At 33.3% G+C, this 20,604-nt stretch overlaps 1 protein-coding gene across 1 annotated transcript; it reads right to left on the minus strand.

Annotated features, from left to right (window-relative positions):
• Nucleotides 1-779: 779 nt before the first annotated feature.
• LOC123528965 (ADP-ribosylation factor-like protein 8B) lies at nucleotides 780-14,229 on the minus strand. The gene is made up of 6 exons (XM_053522184.1): nucleotides 14,214-14,229; nucleotides 7,254-7,333; nucleotides 6,777-6,850; nucleotides 4,548-4,709; nucleotides 3,080-3,150; nucleotides 780-2,637 (listed from the first exon to the last, which is right to left on the minus strand). Exons 2-6 carry the CDS (start codon nucleotides 7,311-7,313, stop codon nucleotides 2,594-2,596), a joined length of 411 nt encoding a protein of 136 aa, XP_053378159.1. The 5' UTR covers nucleotides 7,314-7,333; nucleotides 14,214-14,229; the 3' UTR covers nucleotides 780-2,593.
• Nucleotides 14,230-20,604: the final 6,375 nt, after the last annotated feature.

Consider the following 20,604-nt stretch of genomic DNA (forward strand, 5'->3'; position numbering starts at 1 on the left):
TTTAGTTAGCATAAGATTTTGTGAGTTAGATCAAAATGCCCTTTTTGTGTGTACCCGATATTTTAGGATTTCAAATTTTAAAGAATACATCTTAGATGAATGGGACTTAAGTTTGTCTATATTAAAATTCTTCAAGCTGACAGATTTACACAACCATAAAATCAACAAAGATTGAAATCCCACAAACATCAAAGGTTTCTCAGTATATACATGAAGTCTGATATTTCATTATATGTAGCATTACATCATACTAAGACCCTATAATAGGATTCAAAGTGACCTTATCCATAACTGAGTGTATATGTGTATTTTAGCCACCACTGTTAACCTTAATGGGTGACTCCTCCAAAAGACTGTTAGTAATTTTAGTAGGTGGAATGTGAAAGATACAGAAGACAGCTTCTTTGGTTCTTTAGCCTGCCAGGTGTAAAGCACCCATACACGGGACCCTCATCCCAATGTTAGTAATTTTTAGTTGAAGGAGTGCGGCTTGAACTTATGACCATAGGATTCATAGTCAGACAGCGTTACCACTTGACAACTGTGTCTGCTCTCTGTCCAATTAACATTAAGTACCTGATAATCAAATGATCATGTCTACACAATTCATGTGTGTTCAAACAATGTACCACATAATATTAGCCACTAATCCTATTACAATGCAGGCTGCTCCATATCTTTCTACGGAATAGCTCCAAAATATGCTTATAACCTCAAGTGGTAAGGTCACTGTGAATCCTACTGTATACACCATTTTGTAACCGTTTCATTTTTTTAAAACAAATTTTCTTTTACTTTTTTTTCTATAAATCAGTGCTCATACCTTACTTATAATACTTATGAGGAAATGAAAAGTTTACTTCATACTTATGAAGAAGGCATTGAAAAGCAAAATTTACTTTCATTTTTCTGTAATTCTACTCTAGTCAGTAGAACTGACCTGGAAATGCTTATTATTGACACATCAAAATTTATGCAGCGGAAAATTAATCTTAAATTACCTACTGTGCATTTGGTATTTTTTACACCTTTACATGTTAGCAGCTTTAAACTAGTGAACGACTAGCTGCTTATAGCCTGTTATATCTACTGGCATATTGGTATCTAATATTCACCTCCATTTTATTTGTTTTTCTTTTTTGTTGGGTTGTACGCTACACCAACATATGGTAACTTTTCTAGCTTTTGATGGTGGAGGTAAACCCCTGGTGGTACTCTGGCCAATATTTCATAACATGTGGGTTGAACAAATAAGCCTGTATAAGCAAGCTGGATGGCTGCCTCACATTTAAGAATTCTTAACCACAAGCGTGTTTTCGAACCTACAGGTGTGAGAGGCAAGTGATATGAAGTCAGCAACTTTAAGAGTCCCCTCTCCCACTCATTTTAAATCTGCCAATTGCACTGTACATGAATGCTAACAAATCAAAAACCCTCATGATAAGACATAATTCATCTCAATCTAGTGTATCAATGCAAGATACAGAATCACTGTATATCTAAAATGCATATTTCTTTCATTCACAAATAAATAGCATTCATCATACTTCCAACACATATTCACAACTCTCAAACAAAATTGTGCAAAATATGGAAATATAATCTATATATATTTTACAATTTATACACATTTTTTAATGAAACACTGTAATACATGAACTTAATGAACTGTGTTTTTGAAAAAAATATGTTTTAAGTCACAGGAAAAGTAGGGCCTTGTTCAATTTTGTTAATAAAAATACCTAAGTAATTGTGCTTTTATTGACAAATACTGCAGTACATGAATATCTGTATCTGGCAAAGATGAACCCTGCAGCTATGAAAATAAGAATTAATTTTTCATTAATTATTAAATCAGAAAACAGCCGGGAACAGAAAGCAGTGACTCATGCATGGAGATACAGTCTACTTCACTGCAGCAAGATTATATTTATTTATGTCCAAAGACATATCCCCTAGTTCACCTAGTTTTGAAGCATCATTTTTATGTTCCTATATATTATTTAGATCAAATAAAAAAAAAAAGTTAACATAAAAAAAATTAACGAAAAACATTGCATCTCTTTCAAATATTTTCTCTAAAAATCTATCTCAGTGACAAGTGACTAAAACAAAATCACACATACAATGTGACTGTTATTAACCCTTACCCTGCTAAATTTCTATAATGAACTTGTCCATCTTTCACTTTGGACAGTACCATTAACTGTTAAAAGGGGTGCAGACTGATCATGATATACACTAATCGCAAAGGCAGAATCAATTGTGTCCAGCACGATAAGGGTTAAGTGTTAACAATTTAGTCATTCAACCTTTAGTAATTAGTTTGGAAGTCATGGAAACGACTAGAACGCTGTTCTTTGACACAACTTTGAAATCTTAATTGCAATACTACCTTTAGTAGAAAACAACAGTTACTGAGTTTATTATACAACTTAAAATTTTCAATTTCCTCTGATGTCTGTCCAACAAAATGTTTTTGGCTAAGATTTCAGACTTCTGGTACTCCATGCTGTACCCCGGCATTCATTATCTATAGATGGATGATGAAATATTGCTGTGACATGACTGTATAATGACTGGTACCCCAACTTTAATGGCCTTTGGAATGCTGTATCAACCACTGTAACGTTATGTCTGAAATTGTACAGAATATGTAGATATCATCCAGTGTAAGAAAATGATTAATATCGAAACAAATTTATGACAAAAATTTTTTTTACAAAAATCCTAATGGGTATTAAAATTAACAGTTTTGAGTTAAATATAACTACCGGTAGTACTTTTTAAAAAAAATTGTTGGGTTTATCATCACACCAAAGACAATTTAAGGTCACTTGTTCACTTTCCTTCTTTACTTAGTGGAATGGGAAAGGTACCTTTCCCAGCATTACTCTCCATGGGATTTTCTCATTATATATCTAGGCTCTAAATAGTCGATACATGTTTTACTTATTAGTTTGCTTAAAATGAGCTGAGAAATCATATCAGGTTCTATATTTCTGAGTGCTGAAACAGAATGGTCTGTCAAACCAAAACTAGTTGACTCAAAAATGTTTTTCTTAACTTTTAATCTTACCTATATTTTCTTTTTCTTTGCATGATATAGAATAGCAGCAAATTTCTCTATCTTGGATAGCTGATAAATTCCTGAAACACATAAATACAGTAACTGAAAACATGTTCAATTAATGTTACCTTTAACGTTTTCAACAGGATTCTAACATCTTCAATGTTTTATCACTTCAATATTACGTTACATTATTCTATGTCCAGCAATGTAATGGATATGCAGTGAAAGGGGGCACTAACTTTTGAGGATTTTGTGGATGTTTCAATCCACAAATTTAAATTGAAATGCTCAAACAAGATTCTAATTCATTTTATCTCCAAAGGTTGAAATCCACAACTGCATATCCCCAAGAAATAGTTGTTTTGGCCAAAACCACAAAGTTTCTTGCCCACAAAATAAACCATTTTACAGTATTATTTGTTTACACTTGCCATGGGTGAGAAAAATGTTCATTTATATTAAATATATAGAGAAAAACAAATCATAGTCAACAGAGATATTCACTTTTTGTATCTCCACCGGGAACCAGTGGCTTAAAGTAGGAACAATCAATGAAGTAGAATAGGCAGATTTTCAAGAGCAAATAAACTCACTTCAATATTGGATAACAATGTTTATTTAGGACTCAACATTATCAAAATATTGAACCCAAAAATATGCACAGAAAATACATGTACAATATAGATAAAGTCAGTTTCACTAAGTTGTGTTATAGGCTATTTTTAAAACATTTGGCAATAGTATACATAAAACTGTAACATAACTGAAAAGCGAAATCAGTTGTACTCTGCAAGTAACACACAACTTCTCGCCACCTCTAGCAGTGTTTCTGGATCACTTACAGTACTTAAATTACTCCCCGAGTCAAAATTGTAATCTTGTAACCTTTACAGTAATTGTAATAATACTTCATATTATGATAAATAGGTACATTACGGTATTACTAATTAGTTTATAGCTATTTATTTAACATTGACTGTTGCAAAAACTCTCTCACAGCTTATGTACATGAAGTTCAATGACTGTTTTTGTTTTTTTTTGGTTTTAGTAAGATATTGTGCAGAGTAGAGTCAAATTCAGTTCACACAAACTTAAACCTTCAACCTCCAGCTCAAGAGTTTCATGTTTACCCATGCACCACAGTGCCTCCCTTGATCCACTGTCTTCCTTAAGCTTAATAAAACCCCGCTCTAAGTATAAACAATACAATAAATTTCAAAATAAGTTACATGTATTAATCCAAGTGCATGATAAATAATAGTTATAAGCATGTACATAAAACACTTCAGGCAGAACTTTGCACCCACTTATACATTCATTACTGAATGAAAAAATGTCATGGTCCATGAACCAGAATTAAACATACTACTATCTTGTTAAGTGCTTTTTTCTTTTAGGGAGAATATGGTATTTTACTCTTTTGTGGCCATCATTAGCAATCTCAAGCCCAGATAACTACAGTGGTAATACTCACATTTGTTCAATGAGCTGTTTTTCATCTAATGCACCCGGAAGGTCCCGTTTGTTTCCTAGAACTAACACAGGGATACCCTGTAACTGTGGTTTGTCTAATAAATTGTGTAGTTCATTCCGTGAGGCCTCTATTTTGTCATGATCCGCAGCATCAACCATGTATCTGTTTATATAGAAAGATTGTTCTATAAATTAAAATTAAAATACCTGTCAGTAAGATGTCTTATAAAATTTCATTTGTGGTAAAATAATGTTACAAGACCAATAGCAACAGGACATATCACTCTGTACAGTTTGCAAATATTAATCTCTCATTCTACGAAAGATATCTATAAAATGTCTTATTTCTGCAGGAAGAATTAGCATCATAAAAGAGTCTTGGAAATAAAGCAGGGTTCAACATAAAATGTTGTGATTTTCAAATGTCAATGGCTTTTAATTTCAATGTAATGGCTCAGTAACTTTTTATATGCTTCTAACTTACTTGTAACGTTGATATATGTGTGGCATACAATTATACATGCTTTTTTATAGCTAGAACTTTTGCCCACTGCTCAGTTTCTTTTGGTATATAAAGATTTTCTCAGCTTTGGCAACAATCTGAACCAGTATGAGCCATGAACAAAGTGCTCGGTATTTGGTGTTATTTTGCAATGTTTGCTTCAATTTCATGAAAATGTTATTTTTCTTGTGGCTTTCAAAATTAGGCTGTTTTCTAATGTTAAGGATAACATGGTGTAATAGGCCTCAATTTCACCAAAAAGCGTACATACAACTTGATAATTTACGCTTTAAAAATGTCAAACGATAGAAATAATGTGCATATTGACAAGTTATATAGTGACAGAAGTTCTCAAAAATTTCCATTAGATTACCTCCCCTGATAATTTTTTTTCACGAGTTATCTCCCCTGAAAACAAGAAAAAATGATTTTCTCCTTTTCCATACGGGGAATTTTATATTTCTTTTTGATATTTGTATCAGAATCATAAAATGCAGCTATCTACCCCAAAACTTTCTTGAAAGTCGAGCTCAGATTCTCATAATCAAAGAAATTATATATTTCCCAGAGGCATTAATGTAAACTTCAATACCGATTATCTCCTCAAAAATTGATAAAATTTGAAAAATCTCTCGGTGAAAAGTTTTTAATTTTGAATGTCTTTAAAGTGACCAAATTTCATTTAAATATTACCATCCAGTTACAAGATATGAAATATGGCTATTACACCATGTTATCCTTAAATTCTAAAAATGTTGGGGTTTTATTTGTAATGGTGGCTAAAAATTAACTTTGAGCTATTGTGATTCCTTTTTTTTTTGCTTACCCGGTCTATTTTTCCAGCATTACCACAAATTAGAATCAGTATAGGGCCTCCAGAAACTTCCTTAACCTTTAGCCTACTGGCGGCAAGTGATTCTGCCTTGGCTACCAGTGCAGACCAAGATCAGCATGGTCAGCACTATTTAGTCAGTAAATTTTCAGTGAACACCCCTTTCGGATAATAAATAGTATTGCCAAAATTGAATGATGGACCAGTCAATTTTAGAAATTTAGCAGGCTAAGGGTTAAACACTAATTTCTGAAAGCCTTCTGAAGCATGATTTGTCTTCTATTTCAGTTTGATCAGTTACAGACAACAAGCAAAGTCTTGCTGACTAACAATTAAAACTATATGTATAAAACACAAAATATACAAGATATCAGGTATTTATCTAATATCAAGTCTTTTTCAAAAGATCATGTAACAAAATCAAATCCAAAAACCTTAGACCATTCAGTCGAAGTTGACATACCTGAATACATCAAATTGAATATACACTAGATTCCTCCCAAAAATACATACATGTTAAATGTATGTGTATGTTTTTCATTTTTGTTGGGTTTAACGTCACTACAACACAATTAGTGAATTACAGGTCATATGGTTTCTTTCCGGCTTTTCATGGTAGAGGAAGACCTTAGATGCCATTCTAGGCATTATTTCCCTTGAACCACCGACCTTCCATAAGCCAGCTGTATGGCTTTCCCACATGGAAAATTTCTATAACCAAGCGAGGTTTCGAACCCAAAGCGGTGAGGGAACGTGATTTAGAGTCACACATGTGTATGATGTCAAGCCGACAGTACTTGTTTTATATATAAAAGCAAAAAGAAGCAAACACTGTGACCATGTTATCACTTACAATACAGCATTCACATACTGTTTGTAACTATAGTAACACTTACACTATAGCATTCACACCTCTGCAATACCTCTCCCACATACTTCTGAACCTCGGCTGTCCTCCAATATCCCATAACTGTAACCAACAATATGCATTTTTTGTTGTTAAAACATCTTTCTTATCTTAGAGATATAATCTATAAATATTTTCCAAAAGAACTTTTAGACCACATGCTGCATGGAATACAATTTAATATTTGTATGACGTATTACCGCCTGAGTGTATAGTGTTAAAACATGGTTTTGCTATAAATTATTTCAATTCTAATATGCCCTTAATCTAAAACAATAGATAAAATACAGAAGCACTCTTTCATGGCCGCAACAAAATCTTTGTCATCGCATGTTAACGTGACATCATTATAGCGTAAGAGTGTTTTAACAGAGACTAGTATATTAGAATTCTCCTTAATATATTGAGAGAGAATCATTTGCACCAACTCTCAACTTAAACAGCAACAACTGGTAATAAATCTTACTTTAATTGTGACATTCCCTTTACTGATTTTCCTCATGTTGAACCCAACTGTAGGTATCATATCTTCACTAAACTGGCCAGACTGAAACATATATATATATACCATATAAATTTTGTATTTGTATTGTATTTATTAATAGGCATTTTTATTCCAATCATCTCTTTTCCAATCTACAATTAAAATAATTTGTGGTAGCCTAAGTGACCATCCTCCACTATATTTCTGAAATGGAATAATTTGGTTACTACATATCAAAATCTAAGGCAGGCGAATTTGTACATGAGAAAAGTTGTCAATGATGCTTTCGTAGGGAATTTCACCACCTAAGTTAGAAAGTTTAACATTGCGAAGGAACTTTAAGAAAGTACTTGTATAGAAATTTAACTGAAATGCATGAATATGCAAATGAGATTAAAATCACAGGAGTAACATGTTTTAAAATACCCAGTTCAGTTTAGCAAGCAAGCAATTAAAACTATATGCCCATGGGCAGCATGTCGAGCCCGCCCTTTGACCCGTAACTGTGACCTTGACCTTTGAGATTGAGTCAGTCTCAGCGAGTTAAACATTCATGCAAAATATAAACAAGATTCCTCAATGCATGTCAAAAGTATGGGCCAGATAAGATCTGACATGACCTTTGACCTCCAACTGTGACCTTGACCTTTGAGACAGGAACTTGGGGTTTGCACATGACACTCTGTCTCACTGAAGTTAACATTCATGCCAAATATAATCAAGATTGCTCAATACACGTCAAAGTTATGGCCTGGACAAGATCTGACATGACCTTTGACCTCCAACTGTGACCTTAACATTTGAGATAGGAACCTGGGATTTGTGCATGACACTCTGTCTCACTGAGATTAACATTCATGTCAAATATAAACAAGATTGCTCCATGCAGGTCAAAGCTAACAAACAAATCCAGACGGACGGACGCATGCACGTACATACACCAAATAGTCATTTAAATAAAGTTCTATGTCTTTGCATCTGCAAGTGGGCTCAACAAAAATGATTTAATTATCAAAGTTTGTAGCAAGCAGCACTGAAAGTTCCTCCTTGGCACTAATGTGTTATTTGCTCTGCAGCTGTGTCCATAAGAAATCATTTGAATGGCAGCCAAATCTACTGTAATATTATAATATGAAACAAAGAAAAGAGATTCCCAACCACTCTGTGGATAAGGCGATTACTACTGAAACAAATTGTTTATACTTAGTTGAATCTGCTTGTAAGACCCCCTTCCCCCATCCCCTCTCCAAACATAAATGCTATAGCAAATTTAAAATAGCAAGATTGCCCTTCCCACCTAACTTCTCCAAAATAATCATTATTTGACCTTAGGAAATTAAATACAAATAGAAAAGCAAGAAAGAAAGGGATTTGAATCAATAATCCAAACTTTACATCAGAACTGCCTTGAACTGGTGGCAAAAAAGGAATGTTGCTAATTAAAATTTACTTAGCATCACTGAATAAACGAAACAATAACTTCATTCAACAGATAAAAAATAAGAACTTGAAGATCTATGAAAACATTCAGAAATGTAAAATTTGTTTCCTTGACATGTTCTGTCATGTTGTTTTGCATAAGTAATATTGACATGGCTGCTGTCTCAAAAACATAATTATAATCCACACTCAGCTGTGAATGTACAAAATTAGTGAAACAGTCATCAGGTAAACAGTCATTTTGTTTGAAGCATCGTTCTGCAACAACTAACTTAAATGCAATCTCCAAGTAATTACCATAATGCACCCATAATACAGTTATATAGTATGCTGATAACCAGACCTTAACACAGCTCATACACAAAGTTGTTTTGCGATCCAGTAACCGCCTGCTAGACAAAGACTCAAGAGGTCCACTTACTAGACCCCTATAGTCTCTTCTACACAAAGCTGTCAAGCAAATAATAGCGAGCTCTAAGAGCTGGCAGAATCTAGCTTTACGGTAACGCAAGTATACTTTCACATTGGTGGTGGATTTTAAAACTTTTGCCCGAAGCTAAGTCTCCCCTAGTGGAAAGGAAGTAGTTCTCTCTTCAGGGAACTTCATTTGATTGCTGAAAATTGTTATTCAAAAATCATGCAAGAAAGCCAAAAAAATGATAATTTTCTTGTATATTGTAAAATATTGAAAAGAAATTGGAAAATATTGTCATAAAATCAATAATCTTAAAGCCAGACCGTGAACGCGGCAAATAGGAAATGACGTCACCATGACACCAGCTGAAAAATTTGAATGTTTGATATTCGCTTAAATAGGTATGATGGCATTAGATGTAAACTTTCTGTTTTCAAGTGAATAGATTCTCAAAAATTTTCACTTTCTTTGTAGTATGTATGTAATATTGTTACCTTAAGTAATAACTTGACCTGATCAAATCATATACAAATAACATAAAATCCAAGGCCAGTAATACCCTCCACTTCATCAAAAGGAATTAAAGACTACTAACAGACAGGTTAAAGAAATGGCCTATAAAACAGGTCGAGTACTGTTCCACAGTCTGGCAGCCCTAGTAATATATTTCACTTATAAAGTAATAAGGGTACAAAGATCTGCAGCCTGCTATGTTTTTGTTGATTACCAGTATACCAGTAGCGTCTCAGATATGTTGACAGAACTAAATTGGAAGACCCTAGAACAAAGAAGAAATCATTCCTCACTGGTTATGTTCTAAAAGATAATAAATGATTCAATTAGAGGCAGTGGACCTATCTTCATCTCACACTGACACAAAATTTAAACTATTTAATTCCCCAGTCCAAAACACTGCACCATGCGAATTCCTTTTTCCCCAGGACTATCGGGCTATTAGTGTTTCCTGCAGACTCTAAAAGGGGCATGGTGCTTCCCTTGAAAAAGGGCACTTTTAACACGCGGTTTGGCACTGAAAGGGCATACGTCCAAGTACGCTTGCTGGCACCATTTTACATACTATTTTCACATTGCATTTGAGAATCTTTGATATCTCAGATATGGGGTAGATATTTTGTGTTATTCCTTAGATGTTTCGCGACTTGTGAAGTTCCTACTTTTCACTATTTTACCATACTTTCAAACATTCTTATTCTGTTACCAACGTGAAGTGCTGGCTTGCATTTTCAGAGACAGATATCAGGTGATGACTTAATAAGTAACAAGTTTTATTGAACAACTATAAATGTCAATCATCACATATCATTTCAGCATTGAATGACGTTGAGAGCATCTAGGCAGTTCTTCAAATCTACACGTAATCAATGACTTTGTACCTACATTGCTGATTAAACCCATTGTTCTTCGTTGTTAGTAAGATTTAGACAACAAATCGACATGGAAAGTTACATTTTTCTAGTATTTTGGGCATGCGAAAACGAAAGTAGAATGCGACGTAAAAAGTACATGCTGTGAAATTTGCTAGATTAGATCGTCTGCCACTATTTTTATCACTCCCTGTCTGCGATACATACACTAGTTTGAATCAATGATTGACTATGAATCTGTTTTTTGTCTATCTAATCATACAGTATTAAGTAATATAAACATAAATTTCGGCCTTATAAAATCATTTTGACAAATTATTTACGAAAACAAAACTAGGGCCTTGCATTTTTAGTTTATTCATTTAAATCTCGATCAGGTTTTATAACTTAATCGCTACGTTTTCAAATTTTCAAGATGGCGGCGACTTCTGCATCGGCGCGTCATAAATTTGCTTTGGAAAGTACGGCTTCGTAATTATTAATCAAGACATTTGTCGATTTTAATGAATTTAGTATCATTCTGAAGCTTAAATGTTTGTCTTATATTATTTTTATAAATGATACCCTTGAAGGAATAAAATATATCTTGTAGATAAAATCGATGTAAAACATTTTGAGTCTGGTCGTTTTTCATGGGTTGGTCGGCGATCGGCAAAGGGCAAACATTCAATATTTTATTTTTAAGGGTCTAATGAGCGCATCAGAAATGTGCGACAATCAATCTCCATTTTAATTGGTTACAACCTTTTAAAATAATTATCATTTAACTGTTTTCAAGGTTTCAAGGTTTTCAATCATCTCTTCCGTAAAAAGGCTACATGTAGCTTCTCCGCCGACGTGCTAAAAGCAACAAATTTTCATCTACTGTTTCCCAATTAAAGTATCATAAAACAGTAACTGATTGCATAATCCTGTCAGTTTTTAATCAAGGTCATTCACGGTTGATGCACCCACGTGTCGACCTGTTGATCAAAGCCGCTAATTGACGGTACAATACACGGAAGATGTCCCGCGGACATTGGCTATCCAGGCTGGTTTTGAAAGGGCACTTGTCAAGATAAATACACAAGCCTGATAGAATAAAAGGGCACATGGCGCAAATGGGCAGTTTGAAGGGCAGTTTGGCGGCACTTCAAACAGGGCATGGCGCTGCGCCATGTTAAAAAGGCCTGCAGGAAACACTAGCTATGGAACAGTTTACCAGTACATATCCAGTCAAGCCTCAGTTTGCAGACATGAATTTGTCAGCGGGCTGGACTCACACTCTCTCTAGAATCTGAATTCTAATAGTAATACTATACTGGCACGCGAGTAGTCCTCAGACAGCAGTAGTCACTGGACACGCTCCCGCAATCAGGGCTAGCGCTGGAATGGGCATTTTGAGCAAAATGCTCAAAATGCTAATTTTGGCTCAAGAAAATTCAGAAATGGCTCAAACTCTCAAAAACCCCTACTTTAAAAATTAAAACTGGCCAATTTTTATATAATGTTATTTTGGACCACAGAGTGCCAAGACAGACAGTTACAAAACATGCAATAAACAAGAGGCACAGTCCATGGTCCATTAACACCATCAAGTGTCAATAAACCTGTGCCCTTGGTGTAATTAAAATATCTCTCACAGTTTGTTTAGCTAAATTGTTACTGATTAATGAATATACACTACCTTTTCGAATGTGATCAATTTACAAATGAAAGAAGACAATATATTAAACCTATTTATTATAGACGACCAAACATGTTTAAATTGGAAAAACTTATTTGTACCAAGAATAACTCAGAATTTCAGAAATTGTGTAAGTTTGTCATGATAATATTGCGGAATATAAGAATGTAGCTAAATATATTCATTTTTTCTGTATTTGGTATTATTTGATACATTATTTTCTTAAAATGTTGAAAATGTCCGATTTTTTATAAATGAAAACCACATATAAATGTATAAATGTGATTTTGTATTGCAGCCTCGTTTACATGTATTATTGTTGTAAATACCTCATATTGCATGTTTTGTACATGTTTGAGAGAATAAAAGAGATGTTCTGTTCTGTTCTGTTCTATACATGGATCAAAGGTGTTTGTTTGTGGCACATGCCATGATTGAAGTTCCTTGATTGAATAATGTGCCATCTTTTATTACAAAGTTTAATTAATGAAAAATTTTCAAATGTGTTCAGTAATTCATTACTGATGCCAATAAGTATATAATAAAATGTTTTTGTTATTAATTTCTTGCTTGTCATTATGGCTGAGAAATGTAGTTCTGAACCAAGTAGTTTACTTCCTGCAAAGAAAGTAAAATCTGTGAAAAGTGAAACTAAACTCTAAATCCAGCTGAAAATCATTAAATGGAAAATAGACTTTACTTGGTTGCTTGTGGATTACTTGAAGTTTGTGCGGTTTATTTCAAAACTAATAAATAAAAACATTGCTTAAAAGTTGTCCCAGTAGTAACATGTATGTAATATATTGTTAATTTATTGAGAAATGATATAAATCATGGTTAAAAATAAATCTATCCTTGATAACCGTTTTGCTCATTATTACACAAGGACAGACCATTCAGTTATGAAGCATTTAGTAGGATTCAACGCCTCTTCGATCCACAGCGTAAAAATTTGGCTCGAACTTTTTTAAACCCAGCGCTAGCCATGCGCAATGCTCTATTTTCGCAATTTGTCTACATATTTTTGTGCCTAATCGGCCATATCATACAGACGCTTGTTTTGGAGAAGTTTATCAAGTTCATTTTTTCACAGGTAATCATATGAGTATAATAATCGTGGAAATCCTACCGCATGGTTACTTGTTTACATTTTCACTGGCAGGGCTTCCGTTTTTATTGCGCATGCGCAAGACAGGCCCGTCTGGAAGGTTTTAAAATTAAGGCTACATGTCTTTACTTCACGACTAGCAGACGATTCATACACTTTCAACAAGAAAACTTACTTTCTTTGTGACAACAATACTAATTTGCCAAAATATTTCATAATTTGTTCAATTAGCCAGTTATTGTAACATTAATATCTGTGACATAAGCATAATTATTCTATTTTCTGTTGTCGCAATTTGTCGTGTGGCTGGGACAAATAAATTTGACCCAAACTTGTGATCTTTTTACAGTTATATAAAATATCATTTGTCTTTTTGATAACTCCAGCTCATATGGGCAGTTCCTGATAAATATATTCATGAAAAAATGTTGTCCGGGTATTACTATCGAGCATGTTAAAATTTGATGTTCTACAAACCCCTTTTCGGGCCTCGCTAGTTCTCCGCGAACGTGGTCATTTCACGGAAAAACCTAAAGGGTTACCAGGCTTGGTATGTATATATTTTAAATTTCGTTTTTATTCTTAATATTTTTTTTAGGACAAATATATTCGTTTTCTGCCCGGGACACCGCGGTCAGTTCAATTTTTTTAAAACTGTATTTGGGGTCTTTCATTTTTTTAACTTGAACGTAACTTTTTCTACTAAAAACTGTTTCCTGCAGCCCCTATCAGTCATAACGTCAGAATAGTTCGGCGGCATTGAAGAGGGGTTTTTTCCCGATTTTTCATGTTTTAAAATTTAAATTGGTTTTTCATAAATGATATGCTAATTAATAATTGGAAAAGTCATTTGTCTGTTTTAAATTCCAATTCATTATAAAATGCACCCGCGTCAAAAAGTGGGTGGGGAGACAATCAAATTTTTCTTAAGCTATAACGTTAACAAAGGTTTTCCCTGGTATTAAAGACCAAAAAGGGTTAGTTTCCCCCCTTTCCCAAAAACGCTTTTAAACCAAATAAAAAATGCGCTAAAAGAAGACAATTTTGCTTTTTGTTTTTTACCCCGTACCACAATGGAGGGGTGAAAACCCCCAATCACATGATGCAATCATGGGTCAAGGGTCGAAAATATAATCAAAAAACCCTTACTTCCCGGTTCTTTTTCTTCAGGTAGGGTCCAAAAAAGCCATGGGGTGCCCCAGTGCAGGAATTATTTTTTTTTTCGGGGGGGGGGGGCGGGAATGTATAAGGTAACCCAAGGACGCCGTTTTTTTTAAATAAAAAGAAAATAAAATCCAGTTTACCTTTAAAAAAAAAGATTTGTTTCACAAAAATAAGGTTAAAAAAACCCGGGCCCGGCCCACCCGGCCCAAACCAGGGAAATCCCTTTCCCGATGTAGGGAAAACCCACCAAAAACTTACGGCGGAAGGCAAATTTAAAATTACAAAGGGTGATACCGTCATCTTTATAAAGGGCTTTTATGTGATTTTTTTTCATTATTAAAAAAGAAGAACAAAGTATTTAATATTGATATCGTAGTTTGATGAAGTTTGCACTTAAATAAGCAAAGATAAAAAAACAAGATACAAATGATTGAATCACATAAATAAAAGAAGAAATATTCGGCAGCGTGTGTCATTTTGGTCCCGGACAGACACGAAAAGCGTTTGAGGAACTTTCAACAGAATCGGCTAGTTAAAAGACGCGATTTCCCCCCCACACCAAACGATTACACTGGTTTGTGAATAAGGCGAAGGGGCCCTATACCTCCCTGGAATTTATTCTAAAATTTGTTCCCCCCCGACCAAATAGCGTTTTAGATATTAATTTTTTTTTAATGAAAATATTGTCTTAGGTCAATAATTTTAAATCACTCTTTAATTAAGGGTTTGCAAAAATTTGCATTGAAAGTAACATTTTGCGAAAATTAACTAAAAATAATTTTTATGAAATTTTATTAATTTCCTTTTGCCCTATCTCGGTTGGCACCAAAGTAGATGAAAAATGATGAACTGCGAAGCTAGGGCGCTTTTTCAATTGCCATTTGTTTCAGGTTGTTGAAGTATTCAAATTTGAATATAAAACAAAATAAACTAATAAATTATATCAAAATCTAAAAAAAACCCACTTTTTACATTTTTTTTTATTTTAAAAGGGAAGGGGCAATCCAAATTTCATAAAAAAATCAAGTAAACTTTTCAAAGGGTAAAACCTATGAAAAGGTCTTTTCCTGAAATAAAAAGAAAACTAAAAAAATATATCATAAAATGTTGCCAAATGAAAATCAATGATTTATTTTAAAAAAAAAAAAAGGGTATTTTGTATAGAGATAAACCCCGATTTACAGAAGTTGGAAAATAAATGAAGGAGTATAAAATTGAAAGATGGTCCAAAAATTTTCAAACCCCCGCCCCCCCCCCCCCCCCCCCCCCCCCCCCCCCCCCCCCCCCCCACACACACAAACCCCGAAACATGCCCCTCGTTTTTTTTAAAAACAAAACAATAAAAAAACGGTAAATTCTAAAGGGAAAAAAAATGGGAGGGTGGAAGCAATGAACTTGCATGTTTTAACAATTTGATGTAACGTTTTTTTTGTTTTTATTTTACTTAATTTTTGTTTTTCTCTTTCTTTTATATTTGAAAAAATTCAAAGCATATCTTTTTAAAACAGAATTAAAAAAAACCGGTCCGGTGGCTACGAACTTGCTTATGCTATTTTTTATACAACTTTTCACACAATTTTAACTTTTTTTTTTGTTTTTTAAAATAACTTTTAAAAGCATGGATTAAAAATGGTGAAATTTCAGATGTTAAATTAACCCCCCACACAATGTCCGGCCCTTTTTCCCCCATTGTTTAACTTGAATAATAATCAAAAGCGTTTTTATACTCGGCGCAAATCGTTTTTTTTCAATTTCTGCGCATGTGATATTATAAAATAATTGCCTTTTTTGGTGAGGTCGATATGACCCGCCCTGAGAAAACCAAACATCCCCCCCCCCCGTCTGATCAGGATCCAGCTGTTTGCAAAGGGTTTTTCTCTAATCGAAAATGGGACGGTGGTCTAGTGGTAAGGTTTTGGCCCGCCAGTCCAGAGGTCGGGTTCGAGCCCCATTTGGGGTCACGACATGACTTCTCAAATGACCCCCGTACTGGTTTTTCCCGGGAAAGCGGACTCGAGAGGGGTTACAATAAGCTTAAGCTTTTTCACACAACGAGCAAAAGCAAATTTTTGTAAAAACTAAAAAACAAATGCAATAACAATTTGGTTTTCTCATGGTTTGGGCTCATATGGGGGATTTATCCCCGAAAAAAGCAATTAAACCCTCGGGCGAATTTATCGACTTGTATCGCTTTAAACGGGAAAAATCCACTATCGACCCACATAAAAACGACAATTGTTTTTTTACCCAACCCCGGCCTACCCAAAAAGATAAACATTAGATACAAATGTCTGCAGTCTTAGGTATCTTTCGTGGTTAATTTATACAGGTCGCTTTTTTTTTAAACGAAAAAACTGTGGACTCACAGTGGAGGTCAAATGTTGTTTTTGCATACCAGAGGGGGTTTTCCCCTGTATTTTTACCGGGGCTGGAAAAATCCATTACCCCCGGGGTGTAAGAACCTCGTGCTTTAAAGACGTAATACGAACAACATATAAAAGATTTTGTTTTATTTATATTTTATTTAAAAAAAACGGAAAAAAAAATCCAATCCCTTTTGGTTCCTCTTTGTTCCTGATAGTATTTTTCTCGATTCAAAAACTTTGTTTTAAAAAAAAATTCAAAACGTTACGCTGGAATGATAAAAGAAAACCGGAATAAACTTTTTTAAATTTTTTTTTGAAACGTCAGACGTTTTTCCTGTTTCGGACTTTGTTTTTCCCGGTTTTGTTTAAATACGTGCTAAAGAAAAGTTAAAAAAAAAGAAAACCGTTCGACTGATTTTTTTTTTTATTATATCTTTATTCGGATACAAGAAAAAAAATTCTGTCATGGTATAGGTTCGTTGGGGTATCCGGCCCGGGTAACTGTTTTTTGGCGGAACTCGGTAAAAACCCGTTTTCCGCCTAAACAGTTACCCTCGAGGCCGGAAACTCCATCTGACCTACAACCAGTGAAAAAAATCTTTTATTGGCTCCGCCTTCGAGAAAATACGATTTTTTTCGTTGAAATGTACTCTCTAGAGCTTTTAAAGGGGCTATAAATATAATTTTAAAAAGAAAAAAAATAATTTTCATATTACAGCGCAACAACGCTAGGCCATTTTGTATTTCTGCGCTAGAATTACATTTTTGTCTCCCTATGAAGATCGATATTTTCGTACTGATTTAAAAAAAGATCGCTTTTTTTTCTAGGATTTAAATTACTTTTCTTTTTTTTCATACATGTTGAACCCCGGCCCATTTTTCTTTTTGCTTTTTAAAGATTTTTTCTCAGCAACATTTTGAAAAAAATTTTTTTATCAAAAAATTTAAACTGAAACTACACCATCAGTTTTAAAATTTAACTAAATACTAACTACTAAGAAAATGAGTGCCTCATTTTTGTTCCCTAGTTTCGCCGCTTTTCGAGTTTTCGCTGCTGATTTTTTGAAGTATGCCCCCAAAAAACGCTTTTTTTACCCTCAAGACTATAGATACCTATCAAAAAAAAATGATTTTTTTTAAGCAAAGCCGCGACAATTCTAAGTCTTAAATAAAAAGTCTCCTTTTTTCTGCCTTTATTTTTGGTAAGTAATAACTTTTAATTTAAATAAATCATTTCATTATTTTTTTTTGGGATAATAAAAAAAATAATGTATTCCTGAAGATATCCCTCAAATAAATCTATCCGTTTACTAAAAATTTTTTAAAGCGACAATTGTAAAATTACTTTAGAGAAAAAATTTAGTATTTAAAGTTTTAAAAGTTAAAATTTAAAAATGTTTAAACGAAAATGGGGGTTAAAATCCCAAAAGGCCAAACAGGAAATAATTTTTTTCCCCGGAAAATTTTGACTTTAAAGTTTGGGGGGGAATTGTAGACAATCAAAATTTCCTAGCACCACAGCATAAAAAAGGACCTGATATCATTTTTAATTTTATTTATTTAAAAACATTTTTAGGAAATTTTTTGAAAATAAAAAAGGGACATACTAAGTGGGGAACGACCCGTAAAAAGTTTTTATAATAAGTACTAAATTTTTGTTTTTTTTTACGCCGCTTTTGTGTGTAACATGTTTTCGGATACACGCGTAACAATAAAGATCGGGAAAAAAACGAAAATGGCTAACAAAATAAGAATAAATTAAATGAAATTTTTTGCTGTTTTAACTTTTTGTGGGTTAACTTATTTTTTTTCCCCTTAGATACAGGGATTTTTAAGTAAAAAATTGAGTGTGAATAGCTGCGCGTGAAAATAGGGTAGGGGAAAAAATTTAAAACAATACCCGAAAACAAGAAGGGGTCCCTGTTTATTTTTTGCTCTATTACAATTCAATTTTTTTTTATCATAATTGTATTTGTGAAAAAAAAAAACACATTAGTCTTCCCTTGAAAAATATAGGTTTCAATGGGCCATTAGACCCCAAAAGAAACATAAATTTCTTTTTGGGTATTGGGAAAACCCAAAAAAAAAATTAAAACCCCTAAAACAAAAGTCACAACTATAAAAATTTTAGGGGGAGCTAAAAGTGATTTCCCCGACGGATTTGCGTAGGAGTTTCAATACAATGTTTTAAATAAATCGGGGGGTTGAAAATCATTTTACTTAAAACAAGTTATGAAGAATGCAATTTTTTTTTTTGGAAAATCCCGCCATTAACTTTCTTTCCGAAAGTTAAAAAAAAAAAAGTAAGGTTTTAAAACTTTTTTGAGATGCTTATGAATTTTGGCCCACATTGGGAGTTTAACAAACCAAAATGCTTTAAGAATTTTCACTCAGATTTTCGTAAAAACTGCAAACTATCGTACAATTTTTCGGGATATACAAAAAAGACAGCAGTTTTATTTGCATAATTTCAATGGTTTAGTTTTTACCAAAAAAACTCACAAAACGTAAGGCTCAAATGCGACAATTAAATTTTCTCATATTCCAAGTCGTTTATTTCCCGGGGTGGTCAGTAAACCCAAATAAAGTAACAGGTTTTGAGTAAATCGCTGCAGTCTTGTGATTTGTAAATTTACAACAACAAAAAATCTTAAAAAGAAATTTGTGAGATTTGAAGAAAAACATCCGTTCAAAGTTTTATTTTGCTTTTTTTGAGACTTATTTGTAAATTTGTTAGCGGGCTCAAAAAGATTCTTCAGTTGTTATGTATAAAAATGCCAGCACTAGCAAACTGACTGAAAAGGCATTCTGTACAATAAATATCAAATCAACCTAAAAAAATTGCAAAGTTTTGCAAGAATTCTAACCATGAAGTTTAATTTTTAAGTATTAAATTCATAATCTGAAAATGTGAGCATTGGTAAATATCCAAACAACCAAACAATTTTTACTTGGGCTTTTTTTACGAACATGTGAATCGTTTTTATTGAGTGCAGTTTAAAAGGTAAATTTTTTTCCCATTTAAAAGATTTCTTTTTCGCGTCGAGTTTTGGGGTTTACCAACAAATGTGAAAAAACACTCGATGATGCTTCCTGGGGAAATAACCTACCGCACCCAAAAAAAAGGGACTGTTGTAGTCACGGTCAAAATCCGCTGACAGATTCGCCCCGCACCCCGGTTTTCGAGACATCGTACAAAAAAGAAAAAAAGGTAAAATTTTTTCTCGATTCTATCTATAAGTTTTGAACTAATTTTAATATAACTTAATTATTCGTTTATTCAGAATTACTTTCCCAAAAAAAAAAAAAAAATAAGTTAAAACATTTTTGCAACCTGCCGTATGAAAAACGATTACCGAAAGTCAAAGGCTATGCCACAAATGCTTTCCAAAATATATTCAATTTTTGACTTTTTCGACGCAATTTAAATGCAAGTTCAAAGTACTCAAATACTGCGTGAACAAACCATTCAGTTTTGTTTCTTTTTATTTATACAGGAAATTTTTTAAAATATTGGGGGGCCGTGGAAAACTTTTTAATATTCAAGCGATTCTTCGTGCTAAACGTATCCCCACCTATCCTATTTTTTTTTCATACCCCAAAAATTTTTGGTCTTTTAGATTTTTTTAAAAACTTTTTAATAACAGTTTTTTTAAAAAAATGCTATTCTATTCTTTAAAAATTGTCAGTGAAATTTGAAAATTATTCGTATTAAATTTTTTACATAAAATAATTTCCGAAAGTCTCATTGAACAAAAAAGTATAAAAAAATCCGCCTTTTATACCTTT

Source organism: Mercenaria mercenaria, chromosome 13, assembly GCF_021730395.1.
Source record: "Mercenaria mercenaria strain notata chromosome 13, MADL_Memer_1, whole genome shotgun sequence".
In the NCBI taxonomy this organism is placed as follows: Eukaryota; Metazoa; Mollusca; class Bivalvia; order Venerida; family Veneridae; genus Mercenaria; species Mercenaria mercenaria.